Raw genomic sequence first — 20,392 nt, forward strand, 5'->3', positions numbered from 1 at the left:
GACCTTCCCCCCTTATCCCTCAACACGACCTACCCACCTCCTCCCCATATCCCTCAACCCCACCTACTCCATATCCCTCAACCTCACCTACCCACCTCCTCCCCATATCCCTCAACCCCACCTACCCACCTTCCCCCCATATCCTCATTCCTACCTACTCACCTTCTGCCCATATCCCTCAAGCCCACCTACCCACCTTCTCCCCTTATCCCTCAATCCCACCTTCTCCCCATATCTCTCAAGTCCACCTACCCACCTTCTCCCCTTATCCCTCAATCCCACCTTCTCCCATATCCCTCAATCCCACCTACCCATTTTCTTCCCTTGTTCCTCAAGCCCACCTACCCACCTTCTCCCTGTATCCCTCAAGCCCATCTACCCACCTTCCCCCCATATCCTCAATCCCACCTACTCACCTCCTCTCCATATCCCTCAAGTCCACCTACCCACCTTCTCCCCTTATCCCTCAATCCCACCTTCTCCCCATATCCCTCAAGCCCACCTACCCATCTTCTCCCTGTATCCCTCAAGCCCACCTACCCACCTTCTCCCCATATCCCTCAATCCCACTACTCATCTCCTGCCCATATCCCTCAAGCCCACCTACCCACCTTCCCCCTGTATCCCTCAAGCCCACCTACCCACCTTCCCCCTGTATCCCTCAAGCCCACCTACCCACCTTCCCCCTGTATCCCTCAAGCCCACCTACCCACCTTCCCCCGTATCCCTCAAGCCCACCTCCCCACCTTTTTATTACCTGTTTCAACAAACTTCTCAGCAATTGCCATGTCCTCTTCTGTAAGCCGCACAAATGAGACATAAATGAGGTGGGAGCTTCAGGGCAGGAAACACAATGAGAATGTAGCAGTTCATGGATCTACTCACCTTCTTCCACTGGACTCACTGCAAAAACCCCGCCAGCAGCAGAAAGTTAAACAGATCACATTCAGCACACAAGCTCTTACAGGCAGTGAGAGCAACGCAGCACAAAGTCAACACTGCCCTCAGCATCTTTTAAAGGAGATGAAGATACTGCAGTCGAGACCCACCCCTTAATCTTAAAGGAATATCTTTATGGTCAACGTAAGGTCTGTGTCGGGGATCAAAATATCTGAAAACAGCAAAGTCAGGATATAACCAGGAAACAGAGGGTGAGAGCACACACAATAGGAATGGCCTTCGTCATGCATAGGAGAGAACTCAGTGCCCAAGAAAGAGTCAGTGCTGTAACATCTCCAAACTGACTGTGATATCATTGCACTAACTGTAAAATCTGTACACTGACTGTAATATCCCCTGACTGACTGTACCACTTTTACATTTACTGTAATGTCCCCTCACTGACTGCATCACCCTCACACTGACTTTAATATCCCCTCACTGACTGCATCACCCTCACGCTGACTGTAACACCTCTCACTGACTAACATCTTCACAATGACTGTAATATCCTTACACTGACTGTAACACCCTCACACTGACTATAACATCCTTGCATTGATTGTAAAATCCCCTCACTGACTGCACCCTCACACTGACTGTAATGCTCCCCCTCACTAACTGTAACCCCCCCCTCACTGACTGTAAATCCTCACACTGACTGTAGCACCCTCGCACTGACTGTAACACCCTCATACTGACTGTAACAACCCCCTCACTGACTGTAAAACCCTTGCAATGACTGCAACACCCCCTCACTGACTGTAACATCCTTGCACTGACTGTAACATCCCCTCACTGACTGCAACACCCTCGCACTGACTGTAATGTCCCCCTCACTAACTGTAACACCTCCCTCACTGACTGTAAATCCTCACACTGACTGTAGCACCCTCGCACTGACTGTAACACCCTCATACTGACTGTAACATCCTTCCACTGACTGTAACATCCCCTCACTGACTGCAACACCCTCTCACTGACTTAATGTGCCCCTCACTAACTGTAACACCACCTCATTGACCGTAAAACCCTTGCACTAACTGTAAAACACTTGTACTGACTGTAACACCCTTGTATTGATTGTAACACGCTTGCACTGACTGTAACACCCTCACGCTGACTGTAACACCCCTCACTGACTAACATCCTCACAATGACTGCAACATCCTCACACTGACTGTAACTTCCTAACACTGACTGTAACACCCTCACACTGACTATAACATCCTTGCATTGACTGTAACATCCCCTCACTGACTGCAACACACTTGTACTGACTGTAATGCTTCCCCTCACTAACTGTAACACCCCCCTCACTGACTGTAAATCCTCACACTGACTGTAGCACCCTCGCACTGACTGTAGCACTCTCGGACTGACTGTAACACCCTTGCACTGACTGTAACAACCCCTTCATTGACTGTAAAACCCTTGCACTGACTGTAACAACCCCCTCACTGACTGTAAAACACTCACGCTGACTGTAACACCCCCTCACTGACTGTAACATCGTCACACTGACTGTAAAACCCCCTCACTGACTGTAACACCCTTGCACTGACTGTAACAACCCCCTCATTGACTGTAAAACCCTTGCACTGACTGTAATACCCCCTCACTGACTGTAACATCCTCATACTGACTGTAACGTCCCCTCACTGACTGCAACACCCTCGCACTGACTATAATGCTCCCCCTCACTAACTATAATACCCCCTCACTGACTGTAACAACCCCCTCACTGACTGTAACACCCTCGCACTGACTGTAACAATCCCCTCACTCACTGTAAAACCCTTGCACTTACTGTAATACTCCCCGTCACAAACTGTAACACCCACCCTCACTGACTGTAAATCCTCACACTGACTGTAGCACCCTCGCACTGACTGTAACACCCTCACACTGAATGTAACATCCTTGCACTGACTGTAACATCCCCTCACTGACTGCAACACCCTCTCAATGACTGTATTGTGCCCCTCACTAACTGTAATACCCTCTCACTGACTGTTACAACCCCCTCACTGACTGTAACACCCTCGCACTGACTGTAACAATCCCCTCACTGACTGTAAAACCCTTGCACTTACTGTAATGCTCCCCCTCACGAACTGTAACACCCACCCTCACTGACTGTAAATCCTCACACTGACTGTAGCACCCTCGCACTGACTGTAACACCCTCACACTGACTGTAATGTGCCCCTCACTAACTGTAACACCCCCTCACTGACAGTAAAACCCTCGCACTAACTGTAAAACACTTGTACTGACTGTAACACCCTCGTATTGACTGCAACACTCTTGCACTGACTGTAACATCCCCTCAATGACTGTAACGACACCCTCACTGACTAAAACACTCCTTCACTGACTTAACATCCCTTCACTGACTGTAACACTCCCACACTGACTGGAACACTCCTACACTGACTGTAACATCCCCACACTGGTGTTACTCACGGAGTGTCGATTTGTTACAAGTGTGCAACAGGAAGGAGTGTGACCACCAGAACTCCCTCTGCTTCCTGGGGATTCAAGAAAGAAGGGATCAAGTAAATTGCACACAGTAAACATGTTCATGGACACAGAGCAGAATTCCAGCAAATACAGGGAAGAGCAGTGGAAGTTTTAGAAAATGAATAAACTGTTCAACCCAAGCAAGCCAAAACTTTTTCATGAAAGAATTCTAAGTTCCTAAGTTGCAGGCAACTGCAAGAGAGTAAATGTCAGAGACGGGAAGCTTTGATGGGAGAGATGGTCTTTGACATAGAGTTCATGTACAAGAGGGATGAGCTTTAATAGACTGGATGACTTTTTCTTCAATCCTTTCCTTCTCCCTCTAACCTATGCTGTATCTGTCCTGGGAGTGTTTGATGGGGACAGTGTAGAGGAAGATTTACTCTGTATCTAACCCCGTGCTGTACCTGCCCTGGGAGTGTTTGATGGGGACAGTGTAGAGGAAGATTTACTCTGTATCTAACCCCGTGCTGTACCTGTCCTGGGAGTGTTTGATGGGGACAGTGTAGAGGGAGCTTTACTCTGTATCTAACCCAGTGCTGTACCTGTTCTGGGAGTGTTTGATGGGGACAGTATCGAGGGAGCTTTATCCGTATCTAACCCGGTGCTGTACCTGTCCTGGGAGTGTTTGATGGGAACAGTGTATAGAGAGATTTACTCTGTATCTAACCCCGTGTGGTCCCTGTCCTGGGAGTGTTTGATGGGGACAGTGTACAGAGAGATTTACTCTGTATCTAACCTCGTGTGGTCCCTGTCCTGGGAGTGTTTGATGGGAACAGTGTAGAGGGAGATTTACTCTGTATCTAATCCCGTGCTGTACCTGTCCTGGGAGTATTTGATGGGGACGGTGTAGAGGGAGATTTACTCTGTATCTAATCCCGTGCTGTACCTGTCCTGGGAGTGTTTGATGGGGACAGTGTAGAGAGAGCTTTACTCTGTATCTAACCCCGTGCAGTCCCTGTGATGGGAGTGTTTGATGGGGACAGTGTAGAGGGAGATTTACTCTGTATCTAACCCCATGCTGTACCTGTCCTGGGAGTGTTTGATGGGGACAGTGTAGAGGGAGCTTTACTCTGTATCTAACCGCGTGCTGTATCTGTCCTGGGAGTGTTTGATGGGGACAGTGTAGATGGAGATTTACTCTGAGTCTAACCTCGTGCTGTACCTGTCCTTGGAGTGTTTGATGGGGACAGTGTAGAGGGAGCTTTACTCTGTATCTAACCCTGTGCTGTACCTGTCCTGGGAGTGTTTGATGGGGACGGTGTAGAGGGAGATTTACTCTGTATCTAACCCCGTGCTATACCTGTCCTGGGAGTGTTTGATGGGGATAGTGTAGAGGGAGCTTTACTCTGTACCTAACTCTGTGCTGTACCTGTCCTGGGAGTGTTTGATGAGACAGTGTAGAGAGAGCTTTACTCTGTATCTAACCCCGTGCTGTACCTGTCCTGGGAGTGTTTGATGGGGACAGTATAGAGGGACCTTTACTCTGTATCTAACCCCGTGCTGTACCTGTCCTGGGAGTGTTTGATGGGGATGGTGTAGAGGGAGCTTTACTCTGTATCTAACCCCGTGCTGTACCTGTCCTGGGAGTGTTTGATGAGACGGTGTAGAGGGAGATTTACTCTGTATCTAACCTCGTGCTGTACCTGTCCTGGGAGTGTTTGATGAGACGGTGTAGAGGGAGATTTACTCTGAATCTAACCTCGTGCTGTACCTGTCCTGGGAGTGTTTGATGAGACGGTGTAGAGGGAGATTTACTCTGTATCTAACCTCGTGCTGTACCTGTCCTGGGAGTGTTTGATGAGACGGTGTAGAGGGAGATTTACTCTGAATCTAACCTCGTGCTGTACCTGTCCTGGGAGTGTTTGATGAGACGGTGTAGAGGGAGATTTACTCTGAATCTAACCTCGTGCTGTACCTGTCCTGGGAGTGTTTGATGAGACGGTGTAGAGGGAGATTTACTCTGTATCTAACCTCGTGCTGTACCTGTCCTGGGAGTGTTTGATGAGACGGTGTAGAGGGAGATTTACTCTGAATCTAACCTCGTGCTGTACCTGTCCTGGGAGTGTTTGATGAGACGGTGTAGAGGGAGATTTACTCTGAATCTAACCTCGTGCTGTACCTGTCCTGGGAGTGTTTGATGAGACGGTGTAGAGGGAGATTTACTCTGTATCTAACCTCGTGCTGTACCTGTCCTGGGAGTGTTTGATGTGGACAGTGTAGAGGGAGCTTTACTCTGTATCTAACCCCATGCTGTACCTGTCCTGGGAGTGTTTGATGGAGACAGTGTAGAGGGAGCTTTACTCTGTATCTAACCCTGTGCTGTACCTTCCCTGGGAGTGTTTGATGGGGACAGTGTAGAGGGAGCTTTACTCTGTATCTAACCCCGTGCTGTATCTGTCCTGGGAGTGTTTGATGGGGCCAGTGTAGAGGGAGTTTTACTCTGTATCTAACCCCGTGCTGTACCTGTCCTGGGAATGTTTGATGAGACGGCGTAGAGGGAGATTTACTCTGTATCTAACCCCGTGCTGTACCTGTCCTGGGAATGTTTGATGAGATGGTGTAGAGGGAGATTTACTCTGTATCTAACCCCGTGCTGTACCTGTCCTGGGAGTGTTTGATGGAGACAGTGTAGAGGGAGCTTTACTCTGTATCTAACCCTGTGCTGTACCTGTCCTGGGAGTGTTTGATGGGACAGTGTAGAGGGAGTTTTACTCTGTATCTAACCCCGTGCTGTACCTGTCCTGGGAGTGTTTGATGGGGACAGTGTAGAGAGAGATTTACTCTGTATCTAACCCCATGCTGTACCTGTCCTGGGAGTGTTTGATGAGACGGTGTAGAGGGAGATTTACTCTGTATCTAACCTGTGCCAAACCAGTTTGGTTCATCCTATAAGAGCATCATTAGATTGAGGTCCTTTTTGTCTGATCCGGTGAGTGTTAAAGATTGCATAACCTTACGTGAGGGAGAGCAACATGTTCTCCTGGCACCCTCTGATCACACTCTCTAGAAGCATTACCAGAAAACAAGTTAGCTGGTTGTTCATCACTTTGCTAATGTTAAAATTTTGCAGCCCAGGAAGTCTAAAACCGTTTTTCAGCCAATTAAATACTTTTTGGAAGGAAGTTACTATAACAATGTAGAAAATGCGGCACACTGTAAGCTCCCACAAAGCAATGTGTTAACAACCAGATAATGTTTTATTTTAAGGGATGTTTGGTTGAGGGGTAAATATTTGCCAGGATCTGAAGTAGAACTCCCCTGCTATTCTTTGAAATAATGCCAAGAGATCTTGTGTGTCCACCTCAGAGAGCAGACAGGTCCTTGCCACGTCTGAAAGATGGGTCCTTTTTGTAACTGGAAGCCACGGACATCTCTGCTTATTTTGCTTCTTCTTGAGCTCTCTGCTCACAGCACCATGGTGAGGGCTAGGAGGGAGGTCCAGAATCAGCCCCAGCCAGGATGGGGATTGAACCCCGTGCTGTTGGTAACAAGCTGATCCACACCAGCCGTCCAGCCAACTGAACTCCCAAGAGTGTATGTGGCAACACACACCTTTAAAAGGCATGTTGTACTCTGGAGCTATGGATGGTGATGGTAGAGGCTCCAAGTTTCTTTCCATCATGCAGCTGACCAGGAATCTCTCTCACTCTTACCGCCTGCTATGTGTAGCAAGGGTTTGCCAGTTGATTCTCAACTGTTTGGCTGTGTTGTGAATGTACTTGCCTTGACCATCAGGTCCTGGAGTGGGACTTGAACCTGGAGTTTCTGGCTCAGAGGCAGAGACACTACCCACTGCGCCACAAGAGCTCCAGCTCTTCTTATGCATAGCAGTACTTCAGCTAGAGGGACGAGCCCTCATAAGGCATCACCTGCGCCCTCCCACCAGTCCTGCTGTTACACACTCAGAGACGGTGGCCTTACCTCTTCAGCAGGTTGTTGGAGGGAACCAGGCCTGCACATCTCGAGGGCGTTGTGACATTCTTGGCCTGCCACCACAGCGCATCCGTCTGGTCGACAATCTGCAGGACGTCCCCTCTCCTGAAGTTCAGGCCGGCTTCTGAACAGGGGATGGCGGGATCATACTGAGGGCAGTAATCCACCAGCGCTCTGACATAAAGCTGCCCGGAAGGGGGGAAGCGTGAACAGTTCTGCATCAGATGCTAGTTAACTGCATGCAGTGTGTGATCAACGGCTTAAAATAAATTATACAGGGAACGAAATAGAAGAAGCTGTTAAATTTGAACAAGGAAACGCAACAGGTCAGTCAGATTCTCGGGGCCAGTACTTCGATATCTTATGAGGAAAGGTTGAGCAGGTTGGGCCTATACTCCTCGGAGTTTAGAAGAATGAGAGGTGATCTTATTGAAACATATAAGATCCTGAGGGGGCTTGACAGGGCGGATACTCAGAGGATGTTTCCCCTTGTAGGGGAGTCTAGAACTTGGGGGCACAGTTTCAAACTAAGGGGTCTCCCATTTAAGATGGAGATGAGGAGGAATTTCTTGGGTCGTTAATCTTTGGAATTCTCTTCCACAGCGAGCAGTGGAGGCCGGGTCATTGCATATATTCAAGGCTGAGAGATTTTTGATTGACAAGGAAGTCAAGGGTCAATGGTGGGGCTGGCAGGAAAATGGAGTTAAGGCCACAATCTGACCAGCCATGACCCGATTGAATGGTGGAACAGGCTCAAAGGGCCAAATGGCCTCCTCCTCCTAATTCTTAAGTTCTTACGTATAACTGGGAAAGATGGGGGCAGTTGATGCCCTTTGTAGGGCTGATCACAATATAGTGCCTGGGGGTTGGGCTCAGGATTGGGGGATGTTCAGTATTGATCATGAAGTTTTAGCAAAGGGGAAAGTATTGACTGAGATACAAAGGTTGTTCCAAGTCACCACCCATGGCACGAACTTTCACATCTGGCCCAACTGATGAATGTACAAAGTAAATTCCAGAGATAACTCCATCTTCCAGTCCCCTCTTGTCTCTTCTGATTCTGGTACTTCCCATCTAACCAGAGCACATACATAGCTCAGTCATTCTCTTCTTCCTGCTGGGCTCTTAACTGTGGCCAATTTAGGAACTGGCTACATAAATTACGTGAACAACCTCTAGATCACGACATAGGAATTGTTAAACAGCAATTGGCACTTGTGTGAGTTCATCACCCATTACAGAGAGTCAACAGCTTAAACTGGAGAAAGCAGATAATGTTTAGTGTAAATAAAGTAACTAGAAGTTGCTGTGCTAATTATCAGAGAATGTGAGTATAGTACTGAATATACAAGAAGATAAACTAATTTAGTAAAAGGCGTTAAGGAGATATTAGGGAAGATTATCAAAAACTTGGGTCAAACAAGTGGGTTTTAAGGGGTTTCTTAAAGGAAGTGAGAGAGGCGGAGAGATTTAGGGAAGAAATTCCAGAGCTTAGGTCCGTGACAGCTGTAGGCAGGGCCACCGGTGGTTGGGTGACGTTATTATAGCCAATTAACTAATGGTTTCTACCTGATATCCTGTTTGTTCTTGAGCCCATCTTCTGACCCCCATGTCCTCCCCATCACAAAGACTGCAGACTTGCACCTCTGTAATATCACTCGTTTTCACTCCTATCTCAGCCCATCTGTGACTGAACCCTCATTCATGCCTTTGTCACCTCCAGACTCAACTATTTCTTATGACACAGCCGATGGTAAATGCTGAGTTGTTCCAGTCCCAAAGGGAAACTTGAAACAACTGTCACAACTTGTTTTTTTTTGAGACGGGCCTTGAATTCAGTAGTAATAAGACCACCAAGTCTTATAGGTTTTACAAAACTAGATTAACATTTATTAATAAGAAAAATGATTTTTAAATACTTACCTACCTCTACGAATTGCTACTGTGATAACTTCTAAACCCCCCTAATCAATCTAACTCCCAGTTACGCTTTCATTAAGGCAAAAGTAAGACACATAGGCCAGAATTTTCGGCTCAGCGAGTAGGGGCAGTGGGGGGGGGGTGGGGGGGGTTGGCAGGCGAAGAGCCCAGGCGGCCTTCGCATTTTTCACGGAACCTCATCCACAGGAGGGATGGGGTTTCCATGAAGTGTTTATAAATTGAATAAAAGTTTTTATAAAAGTTAATTGACATGTCCCAGCTGATGTGACACCGTCACATGAAGGGACATGTCTTAAATTTTTTCTTTTCTTTATTTAGCTTTTTTAAAGTTAAATGTGTCAATTTTGCATGCTCGAGAAAGTGTCGGCCCCGACTCAGGGATAACCCCCTGCACCCCCCCACCTCCCCACACAAACCCCCCCCCCCACCCGCCCCAAGCCCGTACAGGGGAGCGCTCAGGGTTCCGGGTGCACATCACGCTGGGCGGGCCTTAATTGCCCCGCTCACATAAAATGGTGGCACGGACCTCAATCGGGGGAGCCAATCAGGTCCACGCTCGCCACCGACCGCCCCGACACAACTTCCCCGACGGGGGCAAAATTCTCCCCATAGATTTTAAAAGGCCCAGGGAAAGAAACACGATACCCTGAACAAGTCGAATTCCAAGTGAGTTTTCTTAACTTCAGTTCTTTGAAGACATCAGTTGAGGCATAGTGTGCTGAAGGCTTTTTCGCACTTGTAAGATCTTAAAATGCCTTTTCTTACAAACAGTCTTCTCTCTTTTATTCATATTTTCCCCTTTGAATGCAAATACTAATTGTTTCACTATGTCTTTGGACTTTATCTCCCTGATAATAAAAGCCTCTCATAGCACTAGGTTTTACCAGTAATCTTTGGGAAAAATAAACACATGGTTTCTAAATTTCACCCGGCTAGGTGACACACTTCACTCCTCCTTTGGAAACAATCTAGCCTGGTTTATTTAAAAATGCAAATGTTCCCTTGACACCTATGTTTCTAAACTTCCCCATGTTTACCTAATTAACATTTCAAACCTAACTTCTCTTCTTACATCAAAGCACCCAGACTAGCTGCCTCTAATTCAATTAAGTCTCACCCACTCACACAAACACATAGAGACACATAGACACATCCCACTATTACTCTATTTTACAATAAATTCCAAAAATGTCATGACAATTATTACATCTTCCTGACATATTCCAATGCTCTCTTGGCTGGTCTCTCATTCTCTACCCTCTGTAAACGCCAGTTAATCCAAAACGCTGCTGCTCATATAATGACCCACACTAGGTCCCATTCACCCATACCTGCCCAGGCTGATCTACATTAACTTCCAGTTCCCCACAGCGTCTATCCACCAACATCCAGATCATCTGAAACTCTGCTACTGTAGTTTATTCTGCAACATCCCACCGGAGAGTGATGAAACTGGGCGATAACGAGAGTGAGAATGAGAATAACGATGGGACAGGGAGATCACAGAAATGCTCCAGCACAGAAGGAGGCCATTTGGCCCTTCATGTCTGAACTAGCTCTCCAAATGGTCAATTCCCTTAGTGCCATTCTCTTGCCTTCTCCCTGTAACCCTGCACGTTCATCCTTTTCAGATAACAGTCTCATTCCCTTTTGACTTAAAGTTGTTTAAGAATGGCGGGTGTTTCCTCTCACAAGTCGATGGTTTGCTATGAGGATTGTTAAACAGGCTTACTAGTGGCCCCATGATCAGTTATCACTTCAAACTCACTTTAGCGCAAGTGGAGATGGAAGAGTAAGATACCCAATGGAGGACGCTTCTCTCTCTGCTTGCGACAGTGCCAGAGAGGGGTAGCGAGGGCATACGATATAGGAGAGTGAGAAATATGTGCAGAAAGAAGTGACAGAGAGTTTGGGCAGTGAAAGTGATCTGGATGGAGATGGGTTAGATATTGGAGTGGTGTAAGAAGCTGGGAAGGGACTGTGTGGGGTGCTGGGTTAGAGGGGAAGGCAGAAAGAAGACAGCTATAGATTCAGGAGATAGGGTCAAGGATGATGTAAATCCCAGCTCAACGCTGAGTAAGTTTCTGTATAAAATAAACCCGTCTCTGAGGGGCAATCAGTATGATACAGGCCTTACCATGTTTTGAGAGGAGCCTGCTGGCCGGTGTGACACTGGAATGAGCTTGAACATGACGCTGGCCTCGGACTTGGCCTGTTCAAATAGACAATGGATTAGTTGTCACTTTTATCGAATACATAGCACAAATAATATAGAATAGGAGCAAAACGATTTCTCAGTAAAGTTTTGGTGGGGGGGAGACTTCTGTCCATCTCTTATCTGCCTCCTGTCTGCCCATTAAACGATGCTGTCAGCTGAGGGTTCGTGGGTAGCACTCTCGCCACTGAGTCAGAAGGTTGTGGGTTCGAATCCCACTCCAGGAACCTAAGCACAAAAGTATTGGCTGACACTCCAGTGCACTACTGAGGGACTGCTGCACTGCAGGAGGTGCTGTCCTTTGGCTGAAATGTTAAACCCCCAACTGCTCTTTCAGCTGGATGTAAAAGATCCTGTTTCGCAACAGAGTTAACCCCTGTGAATTGGTCAATATTTACCCCCTAATCAACCTCACAGAATAGATTACCTGGTCATTATCAAATTGCTGTTTGTGGGAGCTTGCTGTGCGCAAATTGCCTGTTATGTTTCCTACATTGCAACAGCGACTATGCTTTAAGAGGTACTTAATAGTTTGCAATGTGCTCTGGAAGGTCCAGTGGATGTGATAGGCACTATATAAATACAAGCCTTTCTTTCTGTCCAGGTCCCACTGTATTACTGTAGCTTGGTTATAACGTTATTACTCACAATCTGACTCCAGGCAGGTTAAGCCAGATGGGGAGGTCTGAAACTATCACTGGTCTCCAGTCTTCATCTTAATTTGCAGAGCGAGTCCCAATGATATCTGTATATATTTTTAAAAAGGAACCTACTTTCTTCCTCCCGGTGCCTTGATCATCTACTCAAGAGATTAAGATCAGGAATTGGTATCTGAAGAGGGCCCGCTCGATTTAACACCAGTCCAGGCTCTGTGTCTGCAGTGCCATTCTGTGCAGTCGATAGGACACTGCCTCAAAACAAAACCAGGATCCTCTTACACCCTCTGTCACCCCAAAGATTCTGACTCTCACTGTTGTAGGGGCCCCCCTCCTCTCCTGAAGGTGATGACTCTCACTGGGGTATGGGGTCCCCCTCCTCTCCTGAAGGTGCTGACTCTCACTGGGGTACAGGTCCCCCTCCTCTCCTGAAGGTGCTGACTCTCACTGGGGTACAGGTCCCCCTCCTCTCCTGAAGGTGCTGACTCTCACTGGGGTACAGGACTCCCTCCTCTCCTGAAGGTGCTGACTCTCACTGGGGTACAGGTCCCCCTCCTCTCCTGAAGGTGCTGACACTCACTGGGGTAAAGGGTCCCCCTCCTCTCCTGAAGGTGCTGACTCTCACTGGGGTACAGGTCCCCCTCCTCTCCTGAAGGTGCTGACACTCACTGGGGTACAGGTCCCCCTCCTCTCCTGAAGGTGCTGACTCTCACTGGGGTACAGGACTCCCTCCTCTTCTGAAGGTGCTGACTCTCACTGAGGTACAGGTCCCCCTCCTCTCCTGAAGGTGCTGACTCTCACTGGGGTACAGGTCCCCCTCCTCTCCTGAAGGTGCTGACTCTCACTGGGGTACAGGTCCCCTCCTCTCCTGAAGGTCTGACTCTCATTGGGATACAAGTCCCCTCCTCCCCTGAAGGTGCTGACTCTCACTGGGGTATGGGGTCCCCTCCTCTCCTGAAGGTGCTGACTCTCACTGGGGTACAAGTCCCCTCCTCTCCTGAAGGTGCTGACTCTCACTGGGGTATAGTTCCACCTGAAGCCAAGAATATAAATAGGCTAGCAGAATAGGCAGACAAGTGCCAGGGGTATTTTAATACAGGGACGTGTGAAGTGATGCATTTTGGCAGAAGGAATAGGGAGAGACAATATAGACTCAATAACAAAGGCCTAAAGAGTTTGCATGGAAAGAGGAACCAGGGGTTTCATGTGCATAGATCTTTGAGGGTGGCAGCACATATTGAGAGAGCTGTAAGCAAAGCTTATGGGATCTTGGGCTTCATAAATGGAGGCATTGAGTATAAAAGCAGGGAAGTTATGCTGGACCTGCACAGACCTCTGTTTAGATTCTGACTGGAGTATTGTGTCCAACTCTGGTCACCACATTTTAGGAAAGATGTGAGGGTCCTTGAGAATTAGCAGAACGGTTCCAGGAATGAGGGATTTTAGTTACCGGATTAGGTTGGGAGAAGCTGGGGTTGTCCTCGTTGGAGCAAGGGATGCTGAGGGGAGATTTTATAGAGGTGATTATAAGAGGTTTAGGTAGACAAGGGAAGCTGTTCCCATTGGCTGATGGTACTAGGACTAGGGGGGGGGGAACACAGGTTTAACGTCTTGGACAAGAGATGCGGGGTTGGGGGGGTACTTGGGGAAGAGCATTTTTACACAGTGAATGGTAATGATCTGGAACTCACTGCCCCCGAGGTGGAAGCGGAGACAATGAGTGATTTCAAAAGGAAACTGGATGGGGAACTTGAGGGAAATAAACTTGCGGGGCTACAGGGATAGAGCGGGGGAATGGGACTAATTAGATTGGTCTACCGAGAGTTAGCATGAAATTAGTAGGCCAAATAGCATCCTTCTGTGTCATTATGACTCTATGGCTATTGGCAGACACTTGGGTTGAGGACCCCCCAACTCATGCTGCTCCTGACCCACACAGAAACCTCCCCTTGTTGGGCCTCCCCTCGATGCTGTTCCTGACTAATTTGGCTTGGCAGGGAAACTACCAACGTTCCCTAACTAATCCATCCGGTTGAATTCATAGATTGGGCCCTGATGACATCATGGGAACCTGCTCTACATGATGGGAGAGGTCTTTGTCGGCTTGGGCATTGGTGCAGTTGACCCAGATCGGGTTGGGAACAGAGCATAAGCTCCCTGCTCCCTTTTAACGGCCTGTCCCTGGCCCTAGTTCTGCCTAGTGGGTGCAGGGAGTTAAAATTAAGCCCAGTTAGGTAAATTTTCAGGGCAGTGGGTTATTGAGTCACAGAGACCAGGTTGTATGGAGTAGTGTGCTGTGATGAGCTATCTGCTCCGCCAGGGCGGGGCTCAGGTGAGCCAACTGGCCTCAGGGTCACCCTCCAGTGACTCCTGGCTGAGGGGAGGGTCGATGGGGTCATTATGGTCAGAAATACAGCCTCACGGACTAGTGCTAGATGTGGATGCTGAAGGTCTGGGTGAATTACTGATGGGCAGTCAGTGCTGCAGAAGGCCAGGCAGTGGTTTTTGGAGAGGGTGTAATACTGAGAGCAGTAAGGAAAGCCATGAACATGGAGAGGAAGTGGCTGTTTCACTGGCATGAAGATGTTACCAGGAGCTGGATGATCTGTTCAGGCTTCAGCCCAGCGACAGGTATCCCGTTAACTTCGACCAGCTGATCCCCAGCAAACAGCAACCCTAAAAACAGACCGGGAAAGGCTATCAGTGTGTGGCGGTGGACTGAGTTTATTAGCACTGTACCAAGGGACTACAGCCAACATCACAACCCACACCAGAGCTTGCACTTCACACCACAACCCGCACCTCACACCACAGCTCACACCTCACACCACAGCTCACACCTCACACCACAGCTCACACCTCACACCACAGCCCACACCTCACACCACAGCCCACACCTCACACCTCACACCACACCTCACACTTCACACCACACCTCACACCTCACACCACAGCTCACACCTCACACCACAGCTCACACCTCACACCACACCTCACACCACAGCTCACACCTCACACCACAGCCCACACCTCACACCACAGCCCACACCACAGCTCACACCACAGCTCACACCTCACACCTCACCTCACACCACAGCTCACACCTCACCCCACAGCTCACACCTCACCCCACAGCTCACACCTCACACCACAGCTCACACCTCACACCTCACCTCACACCACAGCTCACACCTCACACCACAGCTCACACCTCACACCACAGATCACACCTCACACCTCACACCTCACACCACAGCTCACACCTCACACCACACCTCACACCTCACACCACAGCTCACACCTCACACTACACCTCACACCACAGCTCACACCTCACACCACAGCCCACACCTCACACCACAGCCCACACCACAGCTCACACCACAGCTCACACCTCACACCTCACCTCACACCACAGCTCACACCTCACCCCACAGCCCACACCTCACACCACAGCTCACACCTCACACCACACCTCACACCTCACACCTCACCTCACACCACAGCTCACACCTCACACCACAGCTCACACCTCACACCACAGATCACACCTCACACCTCACACCTCACACCACAGCTCACACCTCACACCTCACCTCACACCACAGCTCACACCTCACACCACAGCTCACACCTCACACCTCACCTCGCACCACAGCTCACACCTCACACCACAGCTCACACCTCACACCACAGCTCACACCTCACACCTCACCTCACACCACAGCTCACACCTCACACCACAGCTCACACCTCACACCTCACCTCACACCACAGCTCACACCTCACACCACAGCTCACACCTCACACCACAGCTCACACCTCACACCTCACACCACAGCTCACACCTCACACCTCACCTCACACCACAGCTCACACCTCACACCACAGCTCACACCTCACACCTCACCTCACACCACAGCTCACACCTCACACCACAGCTCACACCTCACACCACAGCTCACACCTCACACCTCACACCACAGCTCACACCTCACACCACAGCTCACACCTCACACCACACACCACATCTCACACCACAGCTCACACCTCACACCACAGCTCACATCTCACACCACAGCTCACATCTCACACCACAGCTCACACCTCACACCACAGCTCACACCTCACCCCACAGCCCGCACTATCTTCCTTTGTTCTAGGTAAGACTCCAACCAGTGGAGAATTTTCCCCCTGATTCCCAAGGAGCCAGGGCTCCTTGATGGCACACTTGGTCGAATGTTGCCATGATGTCAAGGGCAGCCACTCTCTCCTCACTCTGGTCAATAGTAACCCTAAGGATGTTGATAGTGGGGGATGGTAATGGCATTGAATGTCAAGGGGCGATGGTTAGATTCTCTCTTGTTGGAGATGCCCATTGCCTGGCAATTGTGCGGCGTGGATGTTACTTGTCACTTCTCAGCCCAAGCCTGGATATTATCCAGGTCTTGCTGCTTATGGACACAGGCTGCATCATTACCTGAGGGGTTACAAATGGTGCTGGGCACTGCAATCCTCAGCGAACACCCCCATTTCTGACCTTCTGATGGTTTGATGAAGCATTAATGTGGGAACAGGAGGTGTCAGTAGTGCTCCTCCAGGCCTCAAAGGAAGATGAGGCCTCCCCCTCCCCAGTCTCTCCGTCGCCACTCCCTGTTCCCTCCTGTGAGTTCAACGCATACCCACTCCCCACGACATACCTTCTTACTGACCGCCTCTCGACCCCCCCACCCCCCCGATGGGGCAGCTGCTGGTTCCACCACTCCCAACCCATCCTTGTATCGGGGGGCGGCGGCGGGGGGGGGGGTGGGTGGAGGTGTAGCTGATAGGCAGCATGCGCTGAAGCGGGGAGCATTTGACATTCAACACCCTCTGCCCATCCGAACCCCGTTCCGAGTTAATATTCTGGCTCCTGCGTTGCTGGGGTGGGAATCCCCAGCACTCGCTCAATGTCGGCTTCAGTTAAACCCACAAAGACCGATAGAGACGTCAAGAATCAGGAGCCGGGGTAGGCCATTCAGCCCCTCGAGCCTGCTCTGCTATTTGAGAAGATCGCGGCTGCTCTGATTGTGGCCTTAAACTGGGCTTCCCTGTCTGCCCCCATTACCCCTTGATTCCCTTCTCGGTCAAAAATCCCTCTGACTCAGCCTTGAATGAATTCAAGCCTCCACTGCTCTTCTGGGGAAGAGAATTCCACAGACTAACGACCCTCTGAGAGAAGAAAGCTTCTCCTCATCTCCGTCGTAAATGGGGGACCCGTCCCCTAATTCTAGACCCCCGTGCAAGGGGAATCACCCTCTCAGCATTTGCCCTGTCGGATCCCCTCAGGATCTTATTTATTCCCGTGAGGGACGATATTCTGAGCTTGGCGAGGGCCTTCACTCACTGAAGGACGCGGGCGGTTGTCAAGCCTCTGCACTGCCCGTGCACTCCCGAACAGTTACCCCACACACCAACCCCCCCCAACCTCCCCCCACTCCGCTACCACGCACGAGTCCTCAGCGTTTACTCACCGCTGCGATCGGCGAGGCCACCTCGGATCACTCGAGCTATCACGATGGATCCGGTCACTTCATGGCGTTTAATAGTGGCGCCCTGTGTTCAGGGAAACAAGGGAGGTCAGAGTTTTGGGGCCTGTCCCGGATCTCTCCCAGTCTCACCGGAGCCAGTTAGCACCGTGCTTTGCCGAAGATCTTGCCAATTCCCTTTGGCCCCAGTGAGATGATAGGCAGGCGAATGCCTGAGGCTCAGGCCTACTCTCCCTCTTGCTCTCTCTGAAGTGGGGAACAACCTGGGCCCGGATAGATCAGATTGTTCGTAACTCTGTCTCTGAACCTGTGTCCTGGACAGCTGGCTGCCCTAAGGTTAACCAATCCAATCACGTCACCAATCCAAACATGTGACAAACCCACACATCTGACTTAACACATACATGTGACTAATACGATCATGTGACTAGCCCAAAATTGAAACCAACCCACACATCTAACTAACCCGCACGTGTGACTAGCCCACACATGTGACTAGCCCACACATGTGACTAACCCACACGTGACTAGCCCATACATGTGACTAACCCACATGTGACTAACCCACACGTGACTAGCCCATACATGTGACTAACCCACATGTGACTAACCCACACGTGACTAGCCCATACATGTGACTAACCCACATGTGACTAACCCACACGTGACTAGCCCACACATGTGACTAGCCCACACATGTGACTAACCCACACGTGACTAGCCCATACATGTGACTAACCCACATGTGACTAACCCACACGTGACTAGCCCACACATGTGACTAGCCCACACATGTGACTAACCCACACATGTGACTAACCCACACGTGACTAGCCCACACATGTGACTAGCCCACACATGTGACTAACCCACACGTGACTAACCCACACACATGACTAACCCACACGTGACTAACCCACACATGTGACTAACCCACACATGACTAGCCCACACATGTGAAATACACATATAATGTGACTAACCCACACACATGACTAACACATACATGTAACCATCACACACACGTAATTAATGCAGCGACTGAGAGAGAGAGAAGCACTGAGTGAGAGGATAAGAGAAGTTAAGGTATTGAATTTAAGTATTTTTTTTTAACACCTTGTGGATACAGAACAGTAAATGAACTTAGGTACAGTCCTGTATCTCCCTTACATCACCTGGCCTTACCAAAGGGTGCTTGTTTTTCACCAGGCACACTATCCTCAAGGCTTCCTCATCTTCAGGGATGTTATCTGGCAGTGGAGGCAAGAGGGGATTGAAGTCTTTCTGAGCCACAGTGTCATGGGCAGAGAGCAGGGCCTGTTAACCAATCAAACCATCAGCTGTTAAACTCTTGCAGGGAAATGGAGGCGGCGATGATTTGGTGTTGAATCCACTTAACCGCTTCAGGTGGTACGTGAGCTGTGTGAGAGCACACGCACCTTCAGACATGGCCTCGTGCGTGTGCACACCCTCTTGTGTAAACAACACATGTATTCTGTGCATTTATACATGTACCAGTATATGGAATGTGCGTAGATACATGTTTTTGTCTGATTATACATCTAGATTAGTGTGATTATACATGATTCTGAATACATGTCCATATTCGTTCATTTATGTTTCTGTACACATTCACAGCCTGGTGCTCATGTGCATGTACACATGTCCTTGTTTACATCAACATGAGTCCTTGCAGCTGTTATATAATGTCCTTGCGTGCCTGTTAGTGTAATGCTCTTGTACGTGTACACATGTATCCTTGACTGTATTGTGTGATAATCTTTATTTCAACAAGGTCCCTTGCCAACGAGGCTTAGGCACTGACCTATCACCTTTTGGTTCAAAGTCAGCTCTGTGCAACTGCTGAGATTCCATTGACAGAGACCCTTAACAACCAAAAGAACATATAAGTTTGGGCTGTGGCGTCTATCCCCCTCTGCTGCCTCATCCCTCATTCCTGGCTGATGACAATCCAGGATAAACCCATCCTCTTGGCAGCTTGGGGAATCAGAAATGGAGTGCGCGGGCAAAGAGAATGGACCACTTCAGAGTCGGGTTCAATGTCCACCCAGGTCGGTGTGGGACTGGAGTCAAATTTACCTGGCCGGACCAGGTAAGGGTGGCAGGTTTCCTTCCCTAAAGGGTATTCGAGAACCAGATAGGTTTTTACAGCAATCCAGATTTAATTTAATTAAGTGAGTTTAAATTGCTTGAGCTGCCAAGATGGGAATTTGAACCTTTGCGTCCCCAGAGTATTAACCTGGGCCCCTCGATTACTAGACTAGTGAAATTACTGCTACACCACCATCTCCCTGTGATACCAGAGCTACGAGTTTACACCTATCGGGGATGAATGAATAGTTGAGGCTCTTTTCTCTTGAAAGGAGAAGGCTGACAGGCAACCTGGTGAAGACCATTAAACTTATGGAAGGCTTTGATAGAATGGGTGCAGAGGCCAAGGTTTTCATGGAGTCAGACTGAGCCAGGGAGGCCTTTAAAAATGGTGGGCAGGATCCGATTCCAGGACCCCTGACCCCTGACCTGTTTCTGGCTACTTTTGCCGGAGTGGGATAAGGAAGCAGGTAGCGAGCCCACACGTCGCACTCCCTCCTTTGCCCACTCCATTGCATGGGTGGGCATTTCAAACAGCA

At 49.3% G+C, this 20,392-nt stretch overlaps 1 protein-coding gene across 1 annotated transcript in view; it reads right to left on the bottom strand.

Annotated features, from left to right (window-relative positions):
• Nucleotides 1-20,392, bottom strand: part of mpp4b (membrane palmitoylated protein 4b) — a 50,331-nt gene that overhangs the window by 23,980 nt on the left and 5,959 nt on the right. Inside the window, exons 5-12 of the mRNA XM_041200292.1 lie at nucleotides 18,927-19,058; nucleotides 17,727-17,808; nucleotides 14,804-14,889; nucleotides 11,480-11,554; nucleotides 7,390-7,586; nucleotides 3,409-3,473; nucleotides 886-903; nucleotides 758-796 (exon numbers count right to left, since the gene is read on the bottom strand). Of these exons, the coding sequence (XP_041056226.1) occupies nucleotides 758-796; nucleotides 886-903; nucleotides 3,409-3,473; nucleotides 7,390-7,586; nucleotides 11,480-11,554; nucleotides 14,804-14,889; nucleotides 17,727-17,808; nucleotides 18,927-19,058 (694 nt within the window). The remainder of the gene's footprint in view (nucleotides 1-757; nucleotides 797-885; nucleotides 904-3,408; nucleotides 3,474-7,389; nucleotides 7,587-11,479; nucleotides 11,555-14,803; nucleotides 14,890-17,726; nucleotides 17,809-18,926; nucleotides 19,059-20,392) is intronic.

The sequence above is a fragment of the Carcharodon carcharias genome, chromosome 12 (assembly GCF_017639515.1).
Source record: "Carcharodon carcharias isolate sCarCar2 chromosome 12, sCarCar2.pri, whole genome shotgun sequence".
Taxonomy (NCBI): Eukaryota; Metazoa; Chordata; class Chondrichthyes; order Lamniformes; family Lamnidae; genus Carcharodon; species Carcharodon carcharias.